We start from the raw sequence: 27,890 nt of genomic DNA on the forward strand, positions 1-27,890 counted from the left end.
GACTGGGATGGTACCTGTTACATTGCATTCCTACTGCCACCTGTTTTTCTAGCTCCTCCTGATTATCACAGAAATTCCCGCCTCGTTCATGTTAGAGCCAAAAGAGACCTCCCATTAGTTGATTATACTGAAACCGCATGGGAACAATATACAGATTTCAATAAAGGATTCTTTCCCTACCTAGGCACAGTGTCCAATAGTAAATTGATACGCAAATTAACCAGAACTCTCGAAGCAGTAGTGAATGAGACTACTTCAGCTTTGGGCAACTTAACAGAGGAGCAGTCTGCTATGAGACTTGTTGTTCTTCAGAACCGCCTTGTCCTTGACGTCATCCTGGCCGATAGGGGCGGAGCTTGTAGAGTCATCGGATCCAGTTGTTGCGTGTTTATTCCTAATAACGCGCCTTCGGTCTATAAGGCCATCACCAGACTTCACGAAATTGCCCATCAGATACACCAGAACCCAGGCTCATGGACTTGGTCCGGTTGGCTCTGGGGTATAGTAACTGCCTGGGGATGGAAGCTATTGTCATTCCTAGGGATTATATTGGCCATTGTATTCAGTTGCTGTCTATGTCTTCAATGTGGGCCAGCGATTTGCGGCTTGTGCGCCACATCCTGTATTCCCCTTTCAAGTGCACGTTCCCACTCCCGATTAAAGAAAGAAGAACAGATGATGTTATATGAACAGATAGATGGTCTCATGAAAATAGATATATCCTAATGGGTCCGTAGGGGACAAGGAGGGAATGAGGTAATTGGAATTTCTATGGTCAAGTTATGTCCCATAATGAGTACCCCATCGTCTCCATGTACGAGTTAATGTGCATGTAACTTCCCTCCGCAACCGAATTTAAAGACGCAAATACATTTGCGTCCAACGTTAACATGTCCTCTTTCAGATCCACCATGAACGGACTGATAATTCAGTTCCTAAGTATGCCGTGCCACCGTCTTTATATGGTGCATTTTCACGTTTTCCTGGCTCTGCCGAGTTAGGCCCTGATTCCTGCCATTGAGCTTCATTTTCGTCTCTGTCTCCGAAAGCTGCAGCGTGGAGATGAGATGCATCCCTGACCTCTGCCTTACTTCCTGCCAAGCGAGCGGTGCCCGGCTCGGCCTGCTCTGCCTGCCAAAAACAGTATTTTACCTTCAAGTTATCAGCATAGCCAGCTTAGCCTCCTCGAAAACACATTCCTGTCTAGTAAAATAAGTAAACAGTTCCCCGACTGCGGAGTAAAGGGCCAAGCCTTCCTGTCCTCCTCATGTAATTCATTGCTCCCGTTACCATGGCAGGCCCTGCCTCTGCACATCTGCACCTAGACACGCATACATTTAGTATAGCATAGCCTCTGCCCGAAAGACCTTTTCCTCCAGTATAGACATCCTCCAAACACCAGATATCAGATATGTTTTAGGAACAGGTCGATCTGACATGCCCGACGTATGCCTTTTCTACTAGTGTCAAAAGTCAGACTCTTAGCTCCCTCCAGACGCACGTCAAACACACGTCATATTAGCTGCGCGCGCATCCAGGCCATAAGTTTCAGCTGACTCCGCAAGAATTCACTAAGCATACACCCACTTATGACACTTTTCTGTGACGTTTCTAGTTCACGCCTCTGTACACGCCCATGTTCACGCCTTTTTGCTACGCACATGTGTTCTTATCATATACATTTCACTTGTCACGCCTACTGTATGCAATGCTATTGTGTCATTTTGCTATATATGCCATGTACTGTGAGTAAATCGTTGACATCTTTCCTGACATCTTCCTTGCATGCTCGAACCCTTGTATTGAAGGAATAGATCTCCAATGACTCGAGTCATCATTTGTCATTTCTGAATTAAAGCCCTTTTAGACTCGGACACCCCGGACTCTGCCTTTCATTTTGATTGAGCTATTCTTGTACTTATAATTATATGGCAAAAATGATACGGTAAAATATTTACCACAGTGAGAGTTAGCCAACGGGAACCTCTCCGGATGCATTCAATACAGTCTGCAGTATTGTGAGCCGGTTTTAAACCCAACCGGTGCATTCTTTACATTCTGGAGCCTGTTTGTCTGTGACGCGGGGGGCGGGTGGGTGGAGGAGCACTGGTGTGTGTGTGTGCGCGTGTGTATGTGTGGGGGGGTGTCTGTATGTGCGTGCGTGCATGGGCGCTGGTGTGTGTGTGTGTCTGTGTGAATGCACGACAGCAGCTGCCCACAGCGAGCGTGATTGCGTGCGCGTGCGCGTTTCAAATCGCCTCCAAGGTGATGCGTGCGGCCAGGAGTGTCTCCTGGGAAGCCCACACGCTAACAATAGTTCTCGGCGAGAACGCGCTTCCGCGCGTTTAGCCGAGACTTAAAAAGGGCAAGAGAGAAGACCCGACTTGCTATCGCCCAATCTCCTTGTTGGATGCTTTGGCAAAGGTGGCAGGCTGAATCATTTTAAACAGAATACAAACTTGGGGGGAGGAAAAACAATTTTTTACTAACTTACAGTACGGTTTCAGCCCAGGAAAGGGGACAACGGAACAATGCTTAAATTTGTCCCTTCTTATAGCAAAACACACTCAGGCCAAGAACGGGAACCTTTTTATTTCATTTATAGACTTAAGTTCGGCTTTTGACTGTGTAGACCACGAATTCCTATGGCTACCACTTAGCGACATGGGGATTGACAGTCACAATCTATCATATATCAAAGAACTCTATAGAGAGGCAGGAGCAAGGGTTAGGTACGGCCCTAAGGGGGAATGCTCAGACAAATTCCCTATAAAAAGGGGTGTTAGACAGGGGTGCATTTTGGTACCCCTGCTATTCTCGTTATATATAAACTCAATTGGACAACACCTCAGGGACTTTCAGCACGATTACCCCACTATTAAAGGAATTCCTACCCCATTATTGCTATACGCCGATGATGCGGCATTAATGTCACAGACCAGACTCGGGCTTCAGAGAACTGTAGATAAATTTAACATCTATATGAAGCTCCGCGGCCTGAGAATAAATATCTCTAAAACTTTTATAATGGTCTGTGGGAAGGGGAGAAAAAGGGCACCCTGCCCCATTTTCCTAGATAACAAGAGAATTAAAATTACTGACACTTTCTCCTATTTAGGGGTACATTTTCTTAGAGGAAGCTCTTGGCAGCCAGCAGTTAACGCTAGGAAATTAGCTTTTCTGCGTTCCACTGGCGCATTGAGAAACTTTTCCACCAAATTGGGGGGGAAACCAGTTAAAGACTTAATTTATATTTACAAAGCTAAGTGCGCCTCTACTGCCATTGATGGCGCCAGCATTTGGGGCATCGAACACGCACAGGAGTTACAAAGTTGTGAAAACCAGTTCCTTGCCTACCTATTGGGGGTACTTAAAACTACATCTTCATTTATGTCCCACATAGAAACAGGCCTTTCCCATATAACAGACTCCATAAGGATTTCTCCGATCCTTCTTTGGCACAAGGTCTGGGTCACCCCGGAAACTGCATTAAACCGGGAATTAATAATTGATTGCCTCTCCTTAGATGGGCTGTCAAAAATTAAATGGCTAAGCTATGTGAGAAACATGTTTAAGTAGCTAGGTCACCCGGAATTCTATGCAAAACCAACAACAATGGAGAAGGTATCAAGAAGCTCGATCGAAAAAAATGGCTTTGGCCCACCTTGTAACATCCAGGTGGAATGCAGAAAGAGAAAAACAAATCATCATTAGATACCAGCAAATTACTTCCCATGAAGGGCTACAAAATTACCTAACACTAGTGAATAGCCCCTATGCCCGCTCGCTCCTTACTCGCTTTAGGTTAGGCTTTTTCTTTCGACTGGTCACATTCCCACAATGCAACAACTGGTCCCCGTCAAATCCTGCATGTCCCTGCGACGATATTTCGCAACAGTCTAATATTCATTGTGTCTTATTTTGTAAATTTTATCAGGCACCTTGTAGGGCGTACTTATTACCAATTCTAAGGACTTGGGGGATTCGAACTTGTAAGTCAGCTTTTCTCAAATTGTTACAGATGGAAGAAGACTATGTAATTCATGCATTGAATCGCTTTCTAATACTTGTGGTAAAGTTCCGTAACTCAATGCTGATGTTGATCATCAAGGCTTTATTGTTGATGTTGATCATCAAGGCTTTATTGTTATATCTTTGGCCATTATTTGTTCCTTTTTTTGAAATGTCTTTTAAATGTGTCTTTTTTTGTAATAATTGTTTTTAACTTGTGAGCTTTTATGGTTTGATTCATTAAATCGAATAAAGAAATTTTGAAATGAAAATGAAATGACTGTGAATGATCATTAAGACTGAAGCAAAGGAGCATCTGGCGGGTAGGTGACTTCCACAATGTGAAAGGATTCCCGTCCTCTTTGTGAGAGGGATTATTGGCTCCCTCAGCCTGCATGTTTCCCTATTGTGGAGATGTCACGGTGCTGGTGCTTTCCTTGTCCCATATATGCGGGGTTTCTATCTGGGCTTGTACCGGAAATAAGTGAGCAGAAGGGCGATGATTTGCAGGGACAGAACAATACAGTCCTCATGTTACACGCACCTGATGCATTGATCACTTTCCGGATCGCAATTATTTTTTTTAAAGAAAAACAAAGCCCTTGCAAAAAGATTAGCACTGTGCATGTATACAGTTCTGGTTTGCGGTTATTCATCTTTTCAGGTAAAACTGGTTGAGGCCATTGGGCACCAAAATTACCGGGAAAACTGGCCACGGATAATTTTACATACTGCAGGAGAGAAGAGGTAGGAGTCAAGTCAAGAAGAACTTTATTTCGGCAATTACTGCCATAAAGCACAATAATATAACATTTTAAATGGTACATGATAAAATAGCATACTAAAATTAAGAGTAAGTGGGAAGTAGTAATAAATAATAATACTTTTTACATTTAAATCTCAGGTAACAAGTAGATGGCAGTGAGAAGAGATCCTCACTCCTTCGAATTATTGAATCATAGTATACATTAAGCATGGGCGGATATGTTGATTAAGGGCAGTATATAGCAACATATTGGAGGATGTCGTCATATTGCACACTTCATTTAAAAATATAAATATACTAAAAAGCATGGTTTAAAAAGTGAGCATCAATTAATAACATTTAAAATCTAGGGAAACATTATTAGATAAGGCAGCACCTTTCATGTCACAACCCTAGCTTTTCACTAAACATCTGCGTTTACACCACATTGCAAAAAGAAATTTTGTTATAGCAGCAACAAAAACCAGGTGTGTATCATACTTTAGTAGCCTAAAAACCTCCCTGAAATTTCTAATTCCTAAATTCCTACAAAGTTGGAGGACCCATTTAGATCTAGAAGAGGCAGGAGTCAAGGGAAGGCATGCAAGAGAGAAGCAAGCTTCCCATCATGGGTGCCAGTGAATTGGAATGGGCATGTGGCACACATCAGATGGCCTGCTCAGGCTTCATCTTTCTTCACAAGACTCTGGTGACACAGCTACAGGCCACATGATGCTCAGTGCCAGAGCATCAATTGCTACTCTGGAGCCAAGGGCCAAAATTTAAACAGAATTTATACCCCATGTACAGGTGCTGCCACTGCCTCCAGTCTCGCCTCTTGTGCCACAAACAACAGCTCTCTGGGAGGTCAGAGTGTGACGCACAAACTAACTTTTGTCTGTCCTTCTACTAGAAACAGCAAGTATAGCAACTGACAAAAAAGCAACATTTTAAAAGCGCAATCTTACATTTCGACTGTTAACAAGCAATATTGATACACTTACCTCGTGTAATTCTTTGTTTGGACATGGACTTGGAAATTCTGACATAGTAGCTACACAGGCGTATTCATCCGGGCTCTGTACAGACCAGCTGTTCGCAAATTGGGCAATGTCTTCCGAGTATTCATCTGCTGTGAAAAAAGAAATAATGATGATGACATTAGGGACCACAACAAAGGTTAAGAAACAGTCCTTGCACCTGCTCAAAAGTACAGCCAATGACGTGTTCCACGTCTGTACAGTGGAACCAGTGTTTCAATGCACTTTGGAATTAGGATGCTTGAGCTACATGCCTTTGGAAAAGGGGGTGATGTTGTGAATTACAGACCCAGCCAATGGAAAATACCAGTGGAAGAGTCATGACCCTCTCTCTCCCTGACCAGAGTCAACCTAACCTGACCAAGACCATGGATGTAGAGAATCCATACACTAAGCTTTCATGGATCTCGTCTGTGCCTTCGATTCTGTGCAACGGCTCAAGCTATGGAATATTATGGAAGGCATGGCTTACAATAGGGCCATCATTCAGCTACAACGCTGGAAGCAACTGCCAGGATCTGGTACAGTACAGAGGGTTACTTGTCTAAAATAAATTCTTGTGACGGTGGTGTATGGCAAGGGTGTGTTTTAACTCCCCTTTTTTATATTAATGGTCTGTGTAAGAGAGGTAAAGACATGCCTAAGAAAAGTTCCCATGCCATATCAGTTCTTTTACATGTGGATGGCATAGTTTTAGAAGATAGAACTATCAATGGTCTACAGATTTTATTGGGAGCTTTTAACACTTTTATGTCTGATCTGGATCTGAAAACATACCTCATTAAATCAGTTGTTGTGAAATGTGTATCCAAATATGCTAAATCATGGAAGTATATAATCTCAGGGAAAGAGGTAGCCAATTTTCCTAATTTTAATTATCTAGGAATACCATTTGATGAAGCCTTCAACTGGATATTCCTGTTAAAATACGATCACTCCAACTTCAGATATCTGTTGGAGATGTATTCCGGTCCGTCCAAAGGCTAGGACACAAACTAGTTAAGGAAATTGTACGGATCTATGAAAGCAAATGCTTTTCGGTTAGCACGTTTAGTGCACATGTATAGGAATGTACTGATGTTACTCCTATACAAATTATTGATAACCACTTCATCTGAAGACTCCTTTCTCTTCCACAATACTGACCTTTTGTTTACTGTCATATTGAGGCGGGTTTGGGTTTTGTTAAAGATTACATTAAATTGCATTCTTTACTGTTATGGTTAAGAGTTTGGAGGAATCCTGAATCCCACCTCACCAAAGCAATTGTAAGGAATTGTTAAGCATTAGAGAACGTCCAGAGAATCTCATGGTTAACTTATATTGGAGAAGTGTTTAATACACTAGGGATTTCTGACTTGTATTCAAACCCTGAGGAGTCCCAGTTTCTAGTTCCTTACATGGTCCAGGATCTGGTTTCTAAAAAGTGCTTAAAGTTCAGAGAGATGAACCGCAGCTCAGGGACCCGGGGATAACTCATTGGAACATTAACACAATTTTTGTGCCAGAGCTGTATCTGTAATGAATTCCAAATGCATGGTCCAGGGTCCTTCTTACTAGGCTACATTTCAATCTTGTTCATTTTTTGGTGGCCTTTCCGACACAAGAACCCTGGTTTTAATCCTTACCTGTATGTCCCTGCAGCTGGAGTTTGCAACAGAGCACCTTACACGGTATTCTTTTCTGTAAACTTTATTTAACTCATAGGAAACACTTTAATGCCCCAGCTGCGTAGTTTTGATACTGGTTCATACAAGATAGCTTTCTAGCTCTTAGAACAACTGGGAACGCAGGAGTTATATTATGCCATGCTACATTATACCAGAAACATATATTGACTCTGGAAATGTAGTTCATTGTTTAATTATGTTTCTTATATGAGACTGTCACGATTTATATTATCTATATATCTGTTTTCAAAAATATTTTGTCATTGTATTGTATTTGTGCACTTGTATGGATGTTATACAGTCGAAAAAAGTATGATTTGATTTTGACCTTCTTTCCTCCCAATGTCTATATCTCCTTTAAATTTATATTTCAAACTCTGACCCACTGTAGTTCCTTTTGTTAACATTAACAGGCACATAAAATATCTTCTTTATTTCTCATTTCTCTTCAAGAAACTGAATGCAGACCATTACAGATGGGGAGGACTGAACAATGTGTGCCTAAAATCCCTCCCCTTTATCTCCCAGATTATGGAGAGATGCAGAGATAATCAGCTAGAAACTTACAAGGAGGAACATCAAAGGCGATCAATACCTATCTCTTCCCTTCAACTTAGGTCTCTCTCCTTGTGTATTGCTGCTCGCAGCACCTGGACGCCTCTTTGTTGGGGCAGCTGTTTCTCTATATAAGATGGCTTAAGATAACATAACAGAACATATCCTGCTCGATGAATTCCAGTGTGGGTTCAAACAAGGCTGCAGCACCGAAACAGTGATACTGCATATTGTTGAAGGTGCACTATGGATATTTGACCTCAGCAAATCAAGTCTTCTTGTACTCTTAGATGTATCTGCTGCAGGTTACCTCATCACCCATGCCACCGTGCAAAACACCTTAGAAAAAATAATGCCAATCAAGGGACTATTCCTAAATTGGTTCAAATTCTTTCTGGCCAATATGTCACAACAAATCAAAATTTAAAACTCCCTCACTAACAATTAACTCCTTCAACAAGGGGTTCCTCAAGGTCCCATGTCCTTCACTTTCTTCAGTCTACGCATGGCACTAGTCATCTGAATTCTGAGACAATCCAACTTCTTCTGCCACCTTTAAGCTGATGACACGTTAGCTATACAAAAAAACCTACTTCCAAGAATATATAGTCAGTCTCAAAACAACTCTGAATAAGCTTTAAAACTGGATGTTTCAACATCATCTAAAATGAAGTGCCCATTAACTGAATTCCTGCTGTTCTTCCCCCAACTGCAACCCCTCTATACATACCTGATTGGATGCAGTACATATACTGGAATGTAAATCACCCATTTTTCAGAATGTTAAGTCTCTTGGTTTTATCATAGACCAGAACATGAGCCTTTAAGGCCATATAAATGCCTTAGTATGAGGGCCCAACATCAGATCAAATTCTTAGGAGGAATCAAACCTCTCATTCCTGCAGAAGGCTCAATACATTCATGAAAATATTAGTTCTCTTAAGACTGTACTATGGCAGCTTATTGCTGCATGGCATTCCATAGTTACAACTCACCTACTGAGACCAGTTGTCAACATGGCCACTAGACTAATTTCTTTAGTAAAAGAATCAGACCACATTAGCTCAATACTACAGACACGGATCACTGAAATAATATAGACTGCCAAAATATCGACCTGCAAAAATATCGTTGACAAAATATCGACAGACAAAATATCGACTTTCTATCTACAAACAGGTAAGTACAAAAATATCGAGTACAAAATATCGTTAACAATAATATAGATGTAAAAAATATCGACTTTATTAAAAACAGTGTTAAATTAAATTAATATTAAATTTTAATGACTAAAATATACTTAAAAATACTTAAATTAAATTATAATAATTAAATAATAAATGAAAATAATAAAAAAATTACAATCTTATTTGTTGACCCTGAACCCTAAAATATACCCCTTTACCCAAAAACCCAAAACTGACCCTGAACCCTAAAAATACCCCTTTACCCAAAAACTAAAAACTGACCCTGAACCCTAAAAATGCCCCTTTACCCAAAAACTGAAAACTGACCCTGAACCCTAAAAATGCCCCTTTACCCAAAAACTGAAAACTGACCCTGAACCCTAAAAATGCCCCTTTACCCAAAAACTGAAAACTGACCCTGAACCCTAAAAATGCCCCTTTACCCAAAAACTAAAAACTGACCCTGAACCCTAAAAATACTCCTTTACCCAAAAACTGAAAACTGACCGTGAACCCTAAAAATGCCCCTTTACCCAAAAACTGAAAACTGACCCTGAACCCTAAAAATGCCCCTTTACCCAAAAACTAAAAACTGACCCTGAACCCTAAAAATACTCCTTTACCCAAAATTTATCAATATTATTTAATTACCAATTAATTATTAATTAACAATAACAATAAAGTAAATATATTAGCACATTAGCTGTAATTATTTAATTAATTAATATTTTTTTCCCAATTAATTACTTAACAATAACATAAAATTATATATATTAAAATGTACTCTAATTAATGTAATTAACTAATTACAATTAATCAATTACCAATTAATTACTAATTCAAAATATGTACACAATTATATTAATTAATTAACTAATTATTATTAATTATCAATTAATTATTAATTATAAATATTTACAAACATATATTAATTAATTAATTATTATTAAATTACTTCCCACCCTATTCCCCTATAAACCCACAACCCGCTACAGAATTACATAACGCAATTATTAAAAAAACAAATTCCATTTAATAAAATATTTTATTACATTAATACACACTTTTCACACATATTATTACATAAAAATACACTATTAAATATTATATATTATTAAAAATTCGATATTTTTGCTATCTATATTTTAAACAGTCGATATTACTTCACTTACCTGAAAAACGATATTTTTGTAGTCGATATTATGTCCAGTCGATATTTTGTCCAGTCTATATTTAAAGCTCGATATTATGTCCAGTCGATATTTTGGAGTCGATATTTTGTCTGTTCACCTACAGACACACAAATGGTTTACTATTGAACCAAAAAGCCAGTTAAAGGTAGACTGTATTGTTCACAAAATTGTTCATGGGAGGACCCTCAACAATGTAACACAAAAACGAGTGATGTCAGCTGGAACCCGTCCACTATGGAGCTTGGATTCCCTAGTACTTGAAACTCTCCTTTTTAAAGACCTTGAAACAATCCTTTACAGTTTGTGAACCCAAGATCTGAAACTCCATCCCATCAGTGATTAGGGCAAACTCCTCTTACGACAGCTTGTAGCAAGAGCTGACGTTACTTCTTTCAACAGACAGTTCATTGCAGCAGACACTTTCACCTAGAACATGATGTCTTGCAACTGTACTGTTAACAAGCCCTGGCATGACATTAAAGCTCTCTAGACTGAAATGACCTTAGACTTTAATCAAGTCAAATATTTTCACAGGGTGGAAATGGATAGTTTACTGTGCAAGAATGTCAGCCTGCTCTCAGATGCCCTACCATTTCTCCTTACCCTAGACCTGGCTACATCACACTTCTTGAAGTACCCTAATAGAAATGTGTATCTGTGTAAAGCATCCAGTTATCCTGGTGGGTTTCATTCGCCCTATAGGAAATCACAAATGAATAAAAAATACATTTTCACATACTCTGACAGGACCTACTGTTCTCTCTAGCTCAAACATCCTCAAATTGAGATCAAATGGTTCCATGCAGAAATCTCCTAATCATGTTACCTTAGGATACCTTAGTCGAGCTGCGACTACAGTTCTTAACACTTCGGGGGCGGCGGCGCTTGATGCTCCCATTAGGGTGGAGGAGGTGATCAGCGCGATATTGCGCCTCAAACCCTTGAAATCACCGGGCCCGGACGGTTTTTCCGCAGCTTTTTATAAGACTTTATGCCAGTCCTTGGCCCCTGTCCTGACACGCTTGTTCAACTCCTTTCAGGGCCCCGGATCGATTTCGGCAGAGATGTTAGAAGCAGATGTCGATGTTCGACCCAAACCAGGGAAAGATCCCACCCAATGCGCGGCATATCAACCGATCTCCCTCCTCAACCTCGTTCTGAAGTTATTCACAGGCGTTTTAGCAGCCAGGTTGGGCACGTGCCTTCCCGGCATAATCGAACCTGACCAATCTGGCTTTATCCCTAATAGACAAAGCAGCGATAATACCAAGAGAATCATGCATTTAATAGGTAAAGCCCACTATATGGGCCTGGATGCCCTGTTGCTCTCGGTCGATGCTGAGAAAGCATTTGATCGGGTGGACTGAGGGTTCTTAGATAAGACACTAGCCCATTTCGGGGTGTGAGAATGCTTCTGGGCCTGGGTGACGAGATAGTAAGACAGACCTAGGGCAACAATAGGTGTTAACAAAATTTGCTCAAAACATTTTGATATTCGGAGGGGCACAAGGCAGGGGTGTCCTCTATCTCACCTGCTTTTTGCGTTATACGTCGAACCCTTAGCGCAGCGTATCCGAGATAATCCCCAGATATCCGGTATCCCCTTCGGGGGGAACAGCACACGGTCAGTTTATATGCGGATGACATTTTGGGGACGCTTGCCTCTCCTCTGCGTTCCGTTCCAGCTTTTCTGGGGAGCTTGAGGAGTTTGGCAGGGTATTGGGCTTTAAGGTCAATGTGGGGAAGTCTATGCTTTTGCCCCTGGGCCTCCACGAGGGTGCCCCGGTGGATGCTTTACGGGAGCTCGGGGGATTGAGGATACAGGGCGAAATCCCATACCTAGTGATCCCACTAACACCATCTACCGGCACAACACTTACCTGTAATTACACCAATCTCACCTCTCAGGTGACTACTGCCCTGCGATGATGAAGAACGCACCGTTTGTCGCTGCTGGGCAGGGAAGCTGCAGTAAAAATGTCCATACTGCCTAAAATATTGTATATCTTTCAGACGATACCGGTAACTCCCCCCTACACTACATTCGCATGTCGCAGTCGGAGATCCAACACTTTATTTGGGCCGGGAAATGACCGAGGCTTCATTGCAATTTGGCCTCTCGTTCTCCCAATGAGGGTGGTCTTGGAATTCCTCATCTTATGACCTACTACAAGGCGACCCAGCTTCGCTATTTAGTGGAATGGAGCACACCAGAATCCGAAAAGAGGTGGCTCTTTCAGGATACGGCCATGGCCCGCCTCCCCTTGTGGAAGGTACCGTTTTTGAAACCGACCGACCGCCCCTCGTACCTGAGGAGATCTCCTATTACCCGCTCAGTGATGAGGGTATGGGACTCTGTCGCTGTGCAGAGGAATCTCACTTCCTTCCCCTCGCCTCTTACTCCTCTTTTTGGCAACCCTGAATTTCCCCCGGGCACTGACGCGCGAGCTTTCCCTTAGTGGCGCGTGGCGCCTTGCCACTCGGCGGGCCACCTTTTTGATCTTCAGGGCTTCATCTCCTATTCGGATTTACCTGACTGGTATGACATTAACGACCCCAAACAGTTTCAATATTTTCAGCACCATCACTGGCTGCTCCACTCGGATGTGCGCCCCTGGGTTAGCCGTAAACTTACGACCTATGAGAAATGGCTCCTCTCCAAGCACTCCGATTGCAAAATGATCTCTGAATTGTGCACCATGTTGCTCCCCCGCATCGCAAGACAAGTCAGCTGGTCAGCGCCGCTGGGAAGCAGAATTAGGATGGAGTCTCTCGCTGAAGGAATGGCAACAGATCTACTATAGGCCTCACCACACAGCACGGAACGTGGGGAGCAGGGAACCGGCGGTCAAGGTGGCCATTTACTGGCATTTGACACCAGCTTGACTGCATCAAATTAATCCCAACCGTAGCCCTGAATGTTGGAGAAGTTGTGGAGAAACAGGCACCTTGACACACATACTTTGGGAGTTTAGGGAGGTGCAGGGGTTTTGGGAGGAAGTTCCTGCAGATGTGGACACCTACTTCAAAACAGAGGTCCCCTGCTTTCCCGCCTACACCCTCCTAGGTTTGCCTAACGCACTCACTTTTCCACTTAAATCTCTACGGGGGAAACAAATGGGGATAGCCCTAGGCGCAGCTGTACATCATATCTTATCCCTCTGGGGCACTAAAACCCGGCCCTCGCATACAGGGTGGCTGCACAAATTATGGTAGACTATTGGCATGGAGTGCATGCAAGCCACCCTCAGAGCCTCGACAGCATCCTTCCACAAGGTGTGGCGAGCGATCCTCTCGCTGCTGGCACAAGAATTTAATGAAGTGACTTGTCCCAAATATCTGCGTTTGCTTGGGCTCACAGATGCTCTGACTCCTGCGGAAGGCTCTCAAGATGTGTAAACCATTGTTCCTACATGGCGCATGGCACGGGTTCCAGGGTGGGAGAGGGGGGAGTTGGGCTAGGGTGGGATTGCGCTTCAGGGAGAGATGCGTTTATTGTTGGCTATAGCACCATTGGCATTCATAGCACTAGGGCAGATATCTCACCTCTCTCTAGGGTGTTTGATAGTGGGACACCTACTGTACATGCTGAGGTTAGATGCTTTCATTCTCGATTGTACCCGCTGGGCTCTATTAGGTGTATTGGGTGTCTTTCCTTGCTTTAATGTACATTTGTCTGCTTAAAATCAATAAAATAAAGTTATTTAAAAAAAAATGGCAACATTCAAACACAAAGAAGTGAAAGGCGGGCTCAGCATAGAGCCAGCCGCCATTATGGCGGTCGCGCCGGCCCCGGTAGTAAAGAGGGGGCGGGGATGCCGTGTGTTGAAGTGACGCGGCACCCCCTCCTTTGCAAGGGGTCAGGCTTAACCCGGGGTCGCCCCTGAACCGGAAGCGCTTGGTTGCACTTCCGGGTCGGGTGGCGTGGCTGGGACAGAGGGGCAGACCAGTTGGAACTGGTTCTGTGACCCTCCTCACTCCGGTATCTATTTTGGCCCCAGGTGAGGAGGCATTCTCTTTGTGCCTGCCCCCTTTTCTGGGAAGTGCCGCGCCACTGTGTGGGTCGGGCCGGGTGGAGGGCCAGTTAATTTTAATTTTTCCTTTGCTTTTTAGGGAGCGTCTAATTAGCTACTGGCGCGGCAGTAGCGCAGGAGCGGTGGCGCATCGGGCGCGGTGATCCAGTGCCTAATTAGCGGGCCCAGATCAGCGGCGGCAGGAGCGCAAGAGCGGTGATGTATCGGGCGCTGTGATCCAGCGCCTAATTAACGTGACCGGACCAGCGGCGGCAGTAAGGGGGAGGGGAAGGGAGGCAATGTATCTATTTAAGTGACTAAAAGGGGAATGAAATGGACGCACGCTTGGAAACATATTGTTGAAAAGGTTCATTATAATTTTGCAGCGCACTCGCCCCACACTGTTTTAGTCCCTCGCAAAGCCAGGCTGCACACTTTGATGTCATAGGTGGTATCAAAGAGCCCCGCACAAAAGTCTCCGGCTGCCTTCACTCTTCAAGCAATGTTGGTATGTGGGTGGAGGGTGGATTTTAGTCCTTCTCTAACTTTTGCAGACTCTGGTTTTGGTTTTACATTATGCCTTTTCAACAGGATAGGCGGGAGCCGAGGCGACAATGGTGACCTGTTGCTGGCATTAGCGGTGGCTACGGCATTATACTGGGTTGGGTTTCAGGGCCCTGAAAATTTGTGCCCCCCCCCCAGCATGAAGCAACCCCCTTTTAATTTTCTTTTTTACCCCTACCGCATTTTGCTGCAGGAAGCAGCTACAAGATTCTGCAGAAGCTTCCTGGAGGGAAGGAGTCCTGCAGCAACTTCAGGTAACGTGTTTTTGGGTCCTAGCTAGGATACTTGCGCAAGGGAAAGATTTGGGTGACACGCGAGGCCGCGGTCAATTACGCTTGGGGCAGGTTTGTGGAGTGACTCTTGAGGCCTTGGACGGACGGAGGAGCACCGGCCCCTAAGGCTAAGCGGGGTGAGCGGCCCTCCCGCATGGAGGTGTAGATGGATATAATGTTGCGGGAAATGGCAGAGATGAAGCAGGGCTTGGCGGAATTGCGAGAGAAGACGCAGGGACTGGATGGGACAGCAGAGAGCAGGCAAACAAAAAGAATAAGTGCTCAGCGCCCATGCAGTCTACAGCCATAGTCATGAACAAATAGTCTAACTCATGCCTTTCACAAATAATACTTGATTACAAAACTTGACAGAGAACTTCATATCCTAGCTAAGCATGGGTGAATTTTACGAATCTGGCGTTCGCAAATTTGCGTATTTGCGAACTCACAATCCGCAAAATCCGCGAATTCTCGCGAATTTGCGGATTTTTTTTGTGTGTTCGCAAGGGTTTCTGCCAGTTCGCGAGGGTTTTGTACCAGTTCGCAATTGCGAACGTACTTGTCGACTCGCAACGGTCGCGACTATGTTGTTTCTACGTCTGGTTCATCATCACAGGTTCCCAGCACCCTCTGTTTCACCACTGCCACCCTCTGTTTCACCCATGCCACCCTCTGGTACATCAATGCCACCCTCTGGTTCATCATCACTGTAGATTATGGGGGGGAAAAGCAAGCACACCTGCCCTGCTTCAACTGACATGAATTAATTTGGGGTTGATTTATTAATGTGTCACTGTTTTAAAATTCCAGTCTGGCACCTGCTTCCTTATCTGTAATTTGCTTTCTGTTGCAGTGCAATTTTTTTTCCAGGACCTTTGTGGCCTACTTGTAGCTATTCTATGAGCATGCTGTGAGGGTCAGAGCAGGGTCATACAATTGTTGCAACTAGCAACTGAACTCTGGAGGGGCCCCAGTCAGGAAGCACTACAGGGAATGGATACTATTACTAATGATGAGTTTGAACTTTTGCACCTGCTGAGTGCTTTCAGTTTTGCAAAATTCATTTTTCTGCAGAACAGCAACTGTAATGCCACAAACAAACATAGGCAACTGAACTCTGGAGGGGGCCCTCAGGAAGTACTACAGGGAATGGTTACTAAGGATGAGTGAACTTTTGCACCTGCTGAGTGCTTTCTGCAGAACAGCAACTGTAATGCCCCAAACAAACTTACTTATGAACATTGATTTCTAATCCAAAAGTGATCCAAAGAGAGTCAAAAGGCCTCAAATCCAAAAAAGTGCAGGCAAATGTCAGCCTGAGGAGTTGTTCTGATACAAATCATCATTTTCCGAAGGTCTATGCTGCTTGCTAGTGGGTTTCTTGTGCAGAATTGCAAATTTTGTAATTTTGCGAGTGCGAGATTGTTGCTGCCCGCCGCACCTACATGTTCGCAATTGCGAACTTTCGTGATGCATCGCCAAACTCCCGTGGGATCCCGCAGCAAGATCCAAAATGGCGCAGCACTCGCAAAATATCGAGAAAAACAACTTGGCAAACGCTGAATGACGGTAAGTGAACGCCGCACGCCGCAAAATTGTATCACCAAGTAAAAAAAATCCGCTGGGTGCGAATTTGCGGATTTTCGGTAAATTCGCGAGCGTTCGCGGATTGCGAATTTACCGAAAATCTGCAAAATCCGCGAGCGGAACGGATTTTCCGCACATGCTTAGTCCTAGCCTGCCTCACTAACAAAAGAACAAAATAACTCACAGACACAAAATGACATCACATAAGGAGTCATTCTGTTTCTACGCTACTCAATAACACAGACCAACTAAAAAGCACACATACACACACCTTCCACTATTTATTTTCCACTCACTTGTCATTATTACAAACACATATCAGAACAACTCCAAGGAAATTGACACTCACTGCACAAATCCACACACTGCAAAAGCATCACATTTCAAATACTTTTGGCTTACACGCAATCCAAATACCCTAAGAATCTCTTGAACGTGACTAAGAAAGATTAAATGAAGCACAAGGTAACTTGTGCAACTACAGCACCACCCATATACTGCACACTTTATTATAATACAGTTATCAGTGCAGGAAATGAAGGGGGTCCACTTGGATCCCAGAACAAGCACCAAATACTAAGCTGGATCTGGGCTGGCCCAGGGAAATATATTGTATTTGTCCTGGAGTGATTTGCCAACAAGGGGCCACGTTCAGCAACCACTGGCGTAGCTAGAGCTTGTGGCGCCCGGGGCTATCCTTCAGATTGCCGCCCCCTGGGGGGGTGCTGGGGGAAAAGTACGGCAAGCACCTGAAAGAGGTCTGAAAGACATGTAGTATAGCCCCTAATAGTTACCTCGATCATGCAAGTTACATGCACATACATGACAGGGTCCAGAGCTAGACAGCCCCCGTCCCCAAAATAGTGCCGCCTGGGGCGGACTGCCCCCACCTTGCTACGCCGCTGAAGGAAAAGCAGAAGGAAACCCAAAACTTTCATCAGTTCTACCTACCCTGTTTGTGACATCGCACTCATAACATCACAGCTTGTGCTGGACCCTTGTCCCCTATCTGCTCCATCCATGACTTCTCACTTATGACATCACAGCGTGTGCAGGACCTCTGTTCCTTACCTGTCCCATCCATGACATCTCATCCATGACATCACAGCTGGTGCAGGACTCTGTCCTCTGGTCATATTCAAGGCACCTACCCATCACGTGCCCAGCTTCTGTGGCACGAACACCTACTCCACTAGGCCTAAGCTGCAATCGTAGAGAACTGGTTTTTGGGTTTGCTGATCTGGTTAAATTTACAAGAACCCCCCTCCTCCCCTGCCTCTCACAACCTTACCTGGGTCCTGTGACACCCACCGGGGCTGCCCTCATCCTTGGTTTAAGTGTCTGCAAACCCTATTTAGAATCCACCTCTCTACATGACTCAGCATCACTCTGTGAATGAGTTACTCTGAAAGTAACGCCCAGGCTCTAGGACAAACAACACTGTCATCTTTAATCAATGTGGATCTTTCCCCCAACAACAAGAAACTCAAGTTTTAACTACAATATGGCATCCTCAATACACCCCACAAGGCAATGGTGACATCCTGAATCATGGAAACATAACCAAAATGTTAGCATCCCACTCAAAATTTTGCCATCCGAATTCCAATGCAGCGCCTGACACAATTTGTGAAAATCTGAAGATTCTAGAAGAATGGGGCATGCTAATCACCTTCCCAAAGAAGCCCTACGATGCTAAAGGACTCCAAAAACAGAAACATGAACAAGAATCCTCATTGCTCCATCTAAACCAAGCAAGCATTTTGCGGCACTTGGGTGGGGAACCCGCATACTGATCAACATCCCTCTCATGGTATGCGCCAGGTACACTTTAATCATCTGTTCTAGCCAGTTCAAAATCATTAACAATTGCCACAAATCGTAAGGCTAGGAGGAGGCTTTATTCAATCACTGGACCCCCTGGTGGAAATCCCTACGAGGACTCGGGCTGGCTCGATTCAACTTTAGCAAGTTCAAAACCCAATCGACATAGCTGCCAAGGTTTCAGATTGCTTATGTGTGACATTTTCATAATTTCAATGTATTTTTGAGTGACATTCAATGATTATGAGTGACACTTTCTCGCGAGCAAAATCAAAGATATGAAGACAAGGGAAACATATAAATATCAGAAATCACAACTATTTGAGCAATGAGAACCTATAGGATCATCTTAAAACTGCTTCAAAAAAGCACCAGTAATGGAAGGGAACTGTGAGACGGACTGATGCAAACAGGATGTGAGAGACCCCAGCGCATGTTCTCAATTACAATAAATTAACACAATCAGTCAGTCTTGGTTTCAATCTGCAGCTGCCTGGTGTTCTAGAGGACACTAGAATATTCTGCACATTGAAGCCTCGTGTGGGTAGTGGGTTGTCAATAAAACGAGGGAGGCAAAGGCATATGTAGCGAAGTATTATTTATTAAGCAAGAACAAATCTAAGATACCTCGCACGACCTCAGCCACAGCTGGAACGCACACACCAACACAGCCGGTCAAGAGTCCTTCCGGCGCTTGCCTTGGAACCCTCGCAGTGGTGACATTCTAAGTGATGTCACCAAGGAGCATTCCATGGCGAGTAATGGGACAGGAGGGTAGTGATGGAGAGATTGGAAGATACCACACATCCCCCTTCCCTACATAACAAAATACATTAGCCAAAATGAACATTACCAGACAAAACCCACCATTATTTCGTTACATATTGCTCCAGATGTCTGGGCGGTCTAACCACTCTCTGGCTAGTTCTGCTAGCAGGGTGAGATACTACAAAACGCTCCCTGGGAGGCAGTTCTCCTCGCACCTGGGGTTTATCCTCTCTCTCTTCCCCACTGCTAGTGCCTTCATCGGGAGGATGATACCTCACTACTCTTCCCAATTTCCAAATCTTCCCCTTCTGGGTTTTCTCAGCATTTCTGAATAGTTTGACAATCTTTGTGGGTCTGCTGAACTCCGACCAACTCGCTCTGCCTTATATCATCTCCTACTCTGAACCCCTCATCATGTGTGGAGTGCAATCTATCGAACCTTTCCTTCCTCTCAAACATGGCCTTGCTCTGTCTGTCTAGCCCTTTAGACTACCTAGAGTGATCTGTCCATCCTTTGTGCCAACCCATCCATCCTGGTGATAGTTTGGTGTTAGGTCTTCTCGCTCTGAGCAATTCAAAAGGGGTTGCCCCCGTCGTCTGGTGTGGGGTCAAACTGTAGGCTTCCAGAGGCTTTGTGATTTCTTCCCTCCAGTTCAGTTCATTTGTTTTAGCTAACTGGATGCTTTCTTTTAGGGTCTTATTGAACCATTCTACCATTCTGTTGGTTTTTGGGTGGTAAAGTGCGCAGCGCTTGTGTTCATTCCCCTACTTCTCGAGAAAGTCTTTCATTTCCTTCGAGCACTGCTGAACACTGTTGTCTGTTAATAGACTGCTAGGTAGCCCTTCTCCGAGGAAAAGCTCCTGTAAGAACTCAATGACTGTGTCCGTGGTGATTTCAGGCACTACCTTCACCTCTGGCCATCTTGAGTAAAAATCCAGAAGGACTAGGACGTACGGTGTGCGTAGTTCCCCCGTCAGTGGGCCTATTATGTCCAGTGCTACTTCATCCCACAGTCCTGAGGGAGGAGGCCTGCAGATCATGGGTGGTGTGTGTTGTTTCAAGAACTTGTCACTAACCGTACATGGGATATAATCTCTTACTTTCCTTTCAATAGTATGATCCATGCACGGCCACCAGTAGTCCTCCCGCATCCTCTGTTTGGTCTTGGTGATGCCCAAATGTCCGTCATGGGCTAAGTCCACCAAATGTTCTCTCACCTTTTTGGGCGGGATCAGCCTTGTTCCTCTGAATAGACACCCGTCAACAACAGACAGTTCTTCCCTGACCATCCAGAATGAGCGTAGTGTTTCATTTTGTTTATCTTCGTGTTTCCACTTCCCTTTTAATCTTTCACACACTCCCATAAGTAGGTCGTCTGCCTTAAGGGCCTCTTTCCACGATTCTTCTCCGATGACCCCTTGTGTAATCACGCATACATTTTCTGTTTGGTAGTCTTCCTTGTCTTCACTATGCTTGTCATTGGACTCGTCCTCACCCCTTTCTTCCACCAGCCGCGAGAGGCACGAGAGGCACGAGAGGCAATCTGCTACCAGATTCCTCGTTCCAGGTATGTATTCGACACAAAATGTGTATTTCCATAAATGACTTTATTTCTTCTTTTTTAATCGGAGGTATCAAGTTTGTTATGGTGTTCTGTAGTTCAGCTTTCGGACGGATCCCACCTGGTGTCACCTTGTGCCCCAAAAAATCTAGCTCCTTGCATCCAATTCTGCACTTCTCCCTCATCACAGTGAGACCTTGGTCCTTAAACCTCGCCAGCACTTGCCTCAACCTTCAGTCATGTTATTCATTGTCACTGCCAAAAACGAGCATGTCGTCCTGGTAGCACAAGACGCCAGGAACTCCTCTCAGTATGCTTCCCATGATCCTCTGGATTATAGCCGCAGCAGAGACCAGCCCGAAGGGCATTCTCTTGAATTTAAATGCACCCATGGGCATCACGAACGATGTAAGTTCCTGTGAGTCTCCATGGAGCTTGATTTGGAAGTAGGCCGAGGTCAGATCCAGTGTGGAGAACACCCTTGCTCCTTCCAGCATGCTCATCATTTGTGCGATATTTGGCAGTGGGAACTTCTCAACAACCACCTCCTTATTCAGTGCCCTGAGGACGATGCACAAGCGGACCAATCCATCCTTTTTTCTTGCTGCGACGATCGGCGCTAGCCATTCTGTTGCTTCCACTAGTGCTATGACCCCAAGGTTGCATAACTTTGTTAGTTCGTCTCTGGCTGCCTCCTGAATTGCTATGGGAAGGTTCCTAACTTTGGCTACCACCGGTACTGCATGCTCTTTCAGTTTTATCCTGTGTGAGTAATTCTTCAGGCACCCCAATTCATCATTGAACACCTCTTTGAATTCTGTCTCAATGCTGTCACAAGTTCACCTCCTGTACCAAAATGTGTGGTGTTTTGTTTGGGTTGAGGCATATGCCTAAATCCTTTTGAGCTTGCCATCCCAGAATGTTGTCTCCTTTGGAAGATACGTACACCTTAGACACTGTAAATCTATCTTTATATTTTACTATGCCCCAGAAGTAGCCCTTCATGCTAATGGGCTGACCACTATATCCCCCTGGTCTGACATCCATTCTGCTCAACTTGATTTTACCCTGGGCCACCCTTTCGAATTCTTTTGCATTGATGATCGTGATTTTGGAGCACGAGTCGAACATAGCCTCTATGCCAGTCCCCTAAATCGTTATAGTGTCTTTGGGACTGCTGACTTGACCACTCTGAACCTGCAGGATGATTTCGTCACACACTCTGTTCGTGTTATCTCTGGTTTGCTTCTTAATGCCTTGACCACTCCTGCAGTATTGTCTAAAATGGCCCTTCCTACCACACTTGTTACATGTGTACTTGAGCGCAGGACAATCATTATCATTTGCCATGTGCCCTTGCTTACCACACCTATAGCAATTCCCTTTAAAAGGCCATCCCATTTTGCTCTCCTTCTGCTCTTTGTGCTCCATCTTCTGTCCTTTGACTTCCAACACACTGTCACTCTCTCCCACTACTTCACTCACCTTGAGCTTGCCCTCACTGTCTTTTTTCTCATTATCTTGTTTTATTTTACTTACACGTTGCATCATGTGCTCCACCTGCTTAGCAACTATAAGTACTTCTCTTAGCGGTGGATCATCTTTTAACCACAAATCCCCACATACACGTTCAGTTCTGCACGCTAACACAAACTGGTCCCTGATTCTCACTTCACTGGAACCCCCAAACTTGCATGTTGCAGCTAGTTTACGCAAATCAGACACAAAGTCTTCTATAGATTCCCCTTCCTTCTGTACTCTTTTACCAAAATGGTATCTTTCCATAATAGTGATAGTCTTTGGGAGGTAGAGAAGGTCTAGTTTTTTAATGATTATTTCGAATTCATTTATCCCTCTAGCCCAGTGGTCTTCAATCTGTGGGGCGCGACCCCCAGGGGGGTCGTGGAGTCCTGAAAAGGGGGTCGCAGATTCTGCAGAGTGCAGTTCCTGGCATTGTGCTGAGGGTGCTCACGGCGGAGGCCTAATTCACACCGAGGTGTGAAAAACATCAATGCCTCATTAACAAGTAAAAGGTCTTTTAAAGACCTGTCAAGTACTTGGGTGTGACTGTGTGTGTGTCCCTGAAGCTGTTACAGCCAGGCTCACATACACGAGCTGGGGGGAGCTGGGTGGGGGGGGGGGCTGGGGGAGTGGCTGTAGTGTAGCCCTTTGAGTTCAATGGATGTTGCGCAACTGGAGCTGTGGGTCCCGTGACACGTCCCCCGCCCCCAGCAGGGAGGCACAGAGATGCCCTTCCATGAGTGGGAAAGAAGAATGAAGACAACGCAGAGAGATACTGATCCCCCCCACCCCCCCCCCATGAGAGAGGCACAGAAAAGGTGGGTGGATGAATGATGGGTGGATGGATGGATGAAAGGCTGAAGGATGGATGGATGGATGTGTGAAAAGGTGGGTGGATGAATGATGAGTGGATGGATGAATGAAAGGGTGGATGGATGAATGATGGATGTATGGATGGAAGGATGAAAGGGTGGATGGATGATGGATAGATTGGTGAAGGATAGATGTATGGATGGAAGAATGAAAGGGTGGACGGAAGAATGGATGGATGAAAGGGTGGATGGATGAATGATGGATGGATGGATGTGTGAAAAGGTGGGGGGATGAATGATGGGTAGATGGATGGATGAAAGGGTGGGTGGATGGATGGATGAAAGGGTGGATAGGTGAAGGATGGATGTATGGATGGGAGGATGAAAGGGTGGGTGGATGAAGGATGGAAAGATGAAAGGGTGGATGGATGTATGAATGGATAAAAGGTTGCATGGATGAATGATGGATGGATGTGTGAAAAGGTGGGTGGATGAATGATGGGTGGATGGAAGGAAGGGTGGATGGGTAAAGGATGGATGTGTGGATGGAAGGATGAAAGGGTGGATGGATGAAGGATTGATGTATGGATGGAAGGATGAAAGGGTGGATGGATGGATGTGTGAAAGTGTGGGTGGATGAATGATGGAGGGATGTGATGAGGTCTAACAGGCGCATTTATGGTTGTCAAAAGTTGATGATGAGGAGTACCAGTTTCTAGAAACTTTTGTCGGAAGGGGGTCCTGACGCCTAAAAAGGTTTTACAAGGGGGTCTCGGCATCAAAAAGTTTGAAGACCTCTGCTCTAGCCTCATGTGCGCCTAGCTCTGGGAGATGCTCTAACACTTCTTCTCTCTCCGCCCCCAAATAGTATGCTAACTAAGCCACTTTTCTCTCTAAATCCAGATTTGGCCCGCATACAACAGCATAGTTCATAAACTTTTTTTCCATTTCTTCCACTGGATTACAGGGTCCCCTGGACTCACTAGAAACATAGGGGGTGGCGTTACATTTTGCATTTTTCCTACAGTGTGCTGCTGTAAGCTCTAATCACATCTAACTTGGTTTGTACAACACCAGGTGGTTATAGATGAAAGATAATAAACAGATCTGTCTATTTCCCAAACTACATTTGTATCCTAAATTAGAAAAAATAAAAGAAGTGAACTCTGGAGCCCACAAGGTGGCGCTGTTGCTATTAGTGCTCTCTTTCAGTCAGACTCCCACTCTTTTAGATTGCATGCCAGATCATTTCCCATCACCGTGTGGTAGGAAGTGCAACAAAGAGATGAGGAGAATGTTGCTCTACTTCAAACTGTCAAAATGCAAGTCTTTAAGAACTGGTTCCCAGTGCTACACCACAACCACAGGTTCTCCACCAGGTACACGCAATAGTTTGTTCCTCACTCAGTCTTGTCATCGAGTAATTTTTCTACTTTTTCCTTTATTTCGGAATATGACTGTTTCTTCTCTCAGTTATGCCACCACTAAGTCTCTGTTCAGTCACTCGCTTCCACGTTCTCTTCCGCCTCCCACGCCGCCGTCCTCTGATGCTGTACACAGCGGCACAAGATTTTAACACAGATTATCGAACAATTATCCACACCTTCCCCGCAGCAATCTTCCTCCGATAAATTGCGCTGTCACTATTTCTCTGTTTCCTTTTCTCTGCCTTAGTTATTATGTTTTTTTTCTTCACACGATTGCTCTTCCAAACGTAATACTTCCAACCTGTGTGTGCCAAAGCAGCGCTGTACCAGTGACCGCAATTTTACCCTGCGCGTGCTTTTTCTTTCAAAATTCAGTCAGTCTCACTGCTCATTGTAAAGCTCACCCTCACGGTGTCACTCACCCGGTGATTTCTCCTTGTTCAAATGCGCTTTTGTCTTTTCATTTGCAGCGATCTTCCTCCGTCTTGCTTTACCAACAGTTGCTGTCGTAATAAGAAGAGCTTTCCACTTCTTTTTTTTTTAAAGCGTTGTTGAGTTTCATACTTTCTTGTTTCTTTGTTCCATTAACTTCAAAATGTTCTGTGTTGAGGTCGTGTCAATGATTGTGCTCGTCCTCGTCGCCAGTGTAGTGGGTTGTCAATAAAATGAGGGAGGCGAAGGCATATGTAGCGAGGTATTATTTATTAAGCAAGAACAAATCCAAGATACCTCACACAACCTCAGCCACAGCTGGAACGCACACACCAACACAGCCGGTCAAGAGTCCTTCCGGCGCTTGCCTTGGAACCCTCGCAGTGCTGACATTCTAAGTGATGTCACCACGGAGCGTTCCACAGCGAGTAATGGGACGGGAGGGTAGTGATGGAGAGATTGGAAGATACCACAGTCCTGTTTAAATGCACCCCCAGCGGCGCTGATGAATGCACCCCAGCAGTGTCAGCATCTAGTGCTCTGCTGTCAGCACAAGACTGTGCCTGCTGCGCCGATCACATGAGCTAAAAAGCACTTCACGCCTCCGGCTGTTTGCATCATCAACCTAGTGGCCTGTTCTATTGTCTCGTGATTGCTGAAGTACGTACATGGACAGACATGGAAGTACTTCAGCAATCACATGACAAAAGAACTGGCCATAAGGTTGTTGATACAAACCAGACGTGAACTGCTTGGCTCATGTGTTCACGCTGTAGATAAACTGATATAATTAAATCTAAGATAATTGAGGCTCTCACTTGATCTTGATGGACGGAGTCTTCCGGGGTCAGGTTCCTGTGTCAGCTATTCCACATGTATGTGGTACCATCCTGCTCCGCGCCGGGAAACCCTTTGTTGGGTAGCTGTGCGCATTACAAATGTAAACAAATAAATAAATAAATAAAAAGGGTGGTTGACTCTCTGGCATGGTAGGTGATGGCCCTTCGTATTTCACCAGAGCGCTGTGCGTGTGTCGTGAAAACCTTTAGTTTTATTTCATTTGCAGCATGATAGCAGCACTGGCTGAGGCAGGTTCAAGGGCAGGCAGCCCTTGGTCTTCAGAGTGACCGATAGACCCACGGCCATGACGAGGAACCTCCAAGACTCCTTGTCCCGGGTGAGACACAGCAGTGCATGAGAGGCACAGGCGGTCTACACATTCCAACCATTTTCAATAAATCCACCCCTTCCCTCGCAAAAAAACACTGCACGTTTGAAGGATATGACCGGGATTTGTGCTATCTGGCAGAGGGTCCTGATGAATGCCAAGAAATCACTGTACTGCACGGCAGGGAGTTAAACTGGGGCGATACACAAATCTGAGACTTTAACCTCACGCCTACGTGATGACGTGAGCTTCGGGAATGGGGTGAACAGGGCTGTGCTCGGCAGTGCGCAGCCAGCGCTTGCACTTTAAACGGCGGCCAGGCAGCGCTGGGCTGTTACGGTGGCCTTTATCATTTATTTGGATACACACTGTACCCAAATAAATGATAAAGGCCACCGTAACAGCCCAGTGACGCGCGGCCGCCGCCCTGAAAATAGTGACGCCTGGGGCGATGATTGGAGGCAGGTGAGAGAGCGCAAATTTGAATAAAAATTATGTATAGGCCATATTTACAAGCATATCGTGTAACGTAGGAATAAAGTGTATATCCAACGTAAAGTTGACGACTATGGCGTAAAAGTTAACAGACGCGACCAAAGTAATATAAGAAATAAATGTAACTGTATTCATATTAGAATGTATTAGATTTAGAAGGCCCGTATACGTAGTGGGCTAATGTAGAAATGCCTACGAACAGTAGAACGTGCAGAGTAGAATTCATGTACGTATGTAACTTTAAATGCAGAAACGGCAAGAAACGTAACATGGAGAAATGTGTAAAGAGTATACACATAACGATGTAACCAATGAGAATATAACTTTATGTTCTATGTATAGGGTTTATATTCTATGTATGAGATTATATTCTGTGTGAACTTTATATTCTATGTATTAAAATCATATTCTACGTAATTGTATTCTATGTAAAATGTATTCACACATGAGCAAAGTATTTGCTAAAAGCGATTACATATGAATGTATGTTAAAGGTTATACAGTGTAGAAGAAGTTTGTAGGAATGTTAGAAGGGTTTAGGTCATTTGTGATTATAACCTGACTAACCAAGAGTTCGCAGGAGCATAGTCCAATGTATGTAATTTAGTGGGCTCACAGGAGTCGTGAATAGCTTTCATTTGAAGGTGCGAGCCGAAGAGTCTAGCATTTGTTAGATTTAAGGTGACAAATGTCGAACGAAGTTTATTGCCTAAACATGAGAGGAGGCGATTGGAATTTGAGCTTTGTTTTGAATGACCATTCACAGGATCTAGTAAGGTCAAAGAAATAGTTATAAGTTAAAGTCTTGTTTAAGTTCATTTGACTTTTGATCTGGAAAGTGTCGATTAAAGTCACCAACGAGAAGATGAAGATGACATCTAAGGAGAAGGGTCAACCTAACGGACGACGCGAAGAGATGAAGCAATGGAAAGAGCCAGAAACTGACATCATCGGGGAAAGTCCGTGGTGGGCGTCAAGGGGCGTTCCACCCACACTGTGATTGTGTATTTTAGGGACAGCACCCCGGGGAGAAGATAGCAAGAG

The 27,890-nt window shown here is 44.4% G+C and overlaps 1 protein-coding gene across 1 annotated transcript in view; it reads right to left on the minus strand.

The window, feature by feature from the left end:
* OTOGL (otogelin like) overlaps window positions 1-27,890 on the minus strand; it is a 1,110,282-nt gene that overhangs the window by 987,918 nt on the left and 94,474 nt on the right. The window contains exon 7 of the mRNA XM_086931129.1: window positions 5,761-5,888. Within this exon, the coding sequence (XP_086787255.1) occupies window positions 5,761-5,888 (128 nt within the window). The remainder of the gene's footprint in view (window positions 1-5,760; window positions 5,889-27,890) is intronic.

Source organism: Lissotriton vulgaris, chromosome 1_1, assembly GCF_964263255.1.
Source record: "Lissotriton vulgaris chromosome 1_1, aLisVul1.2, whole genome shotgun sequence".
Classification (NCBI taxonomy): domain Eukaryota; kingdom Metazoa; phylum Chordata; class Amphibia; order Caudata; family Salamandridae; genus Lissotriton; species Lissotriton vulgaris.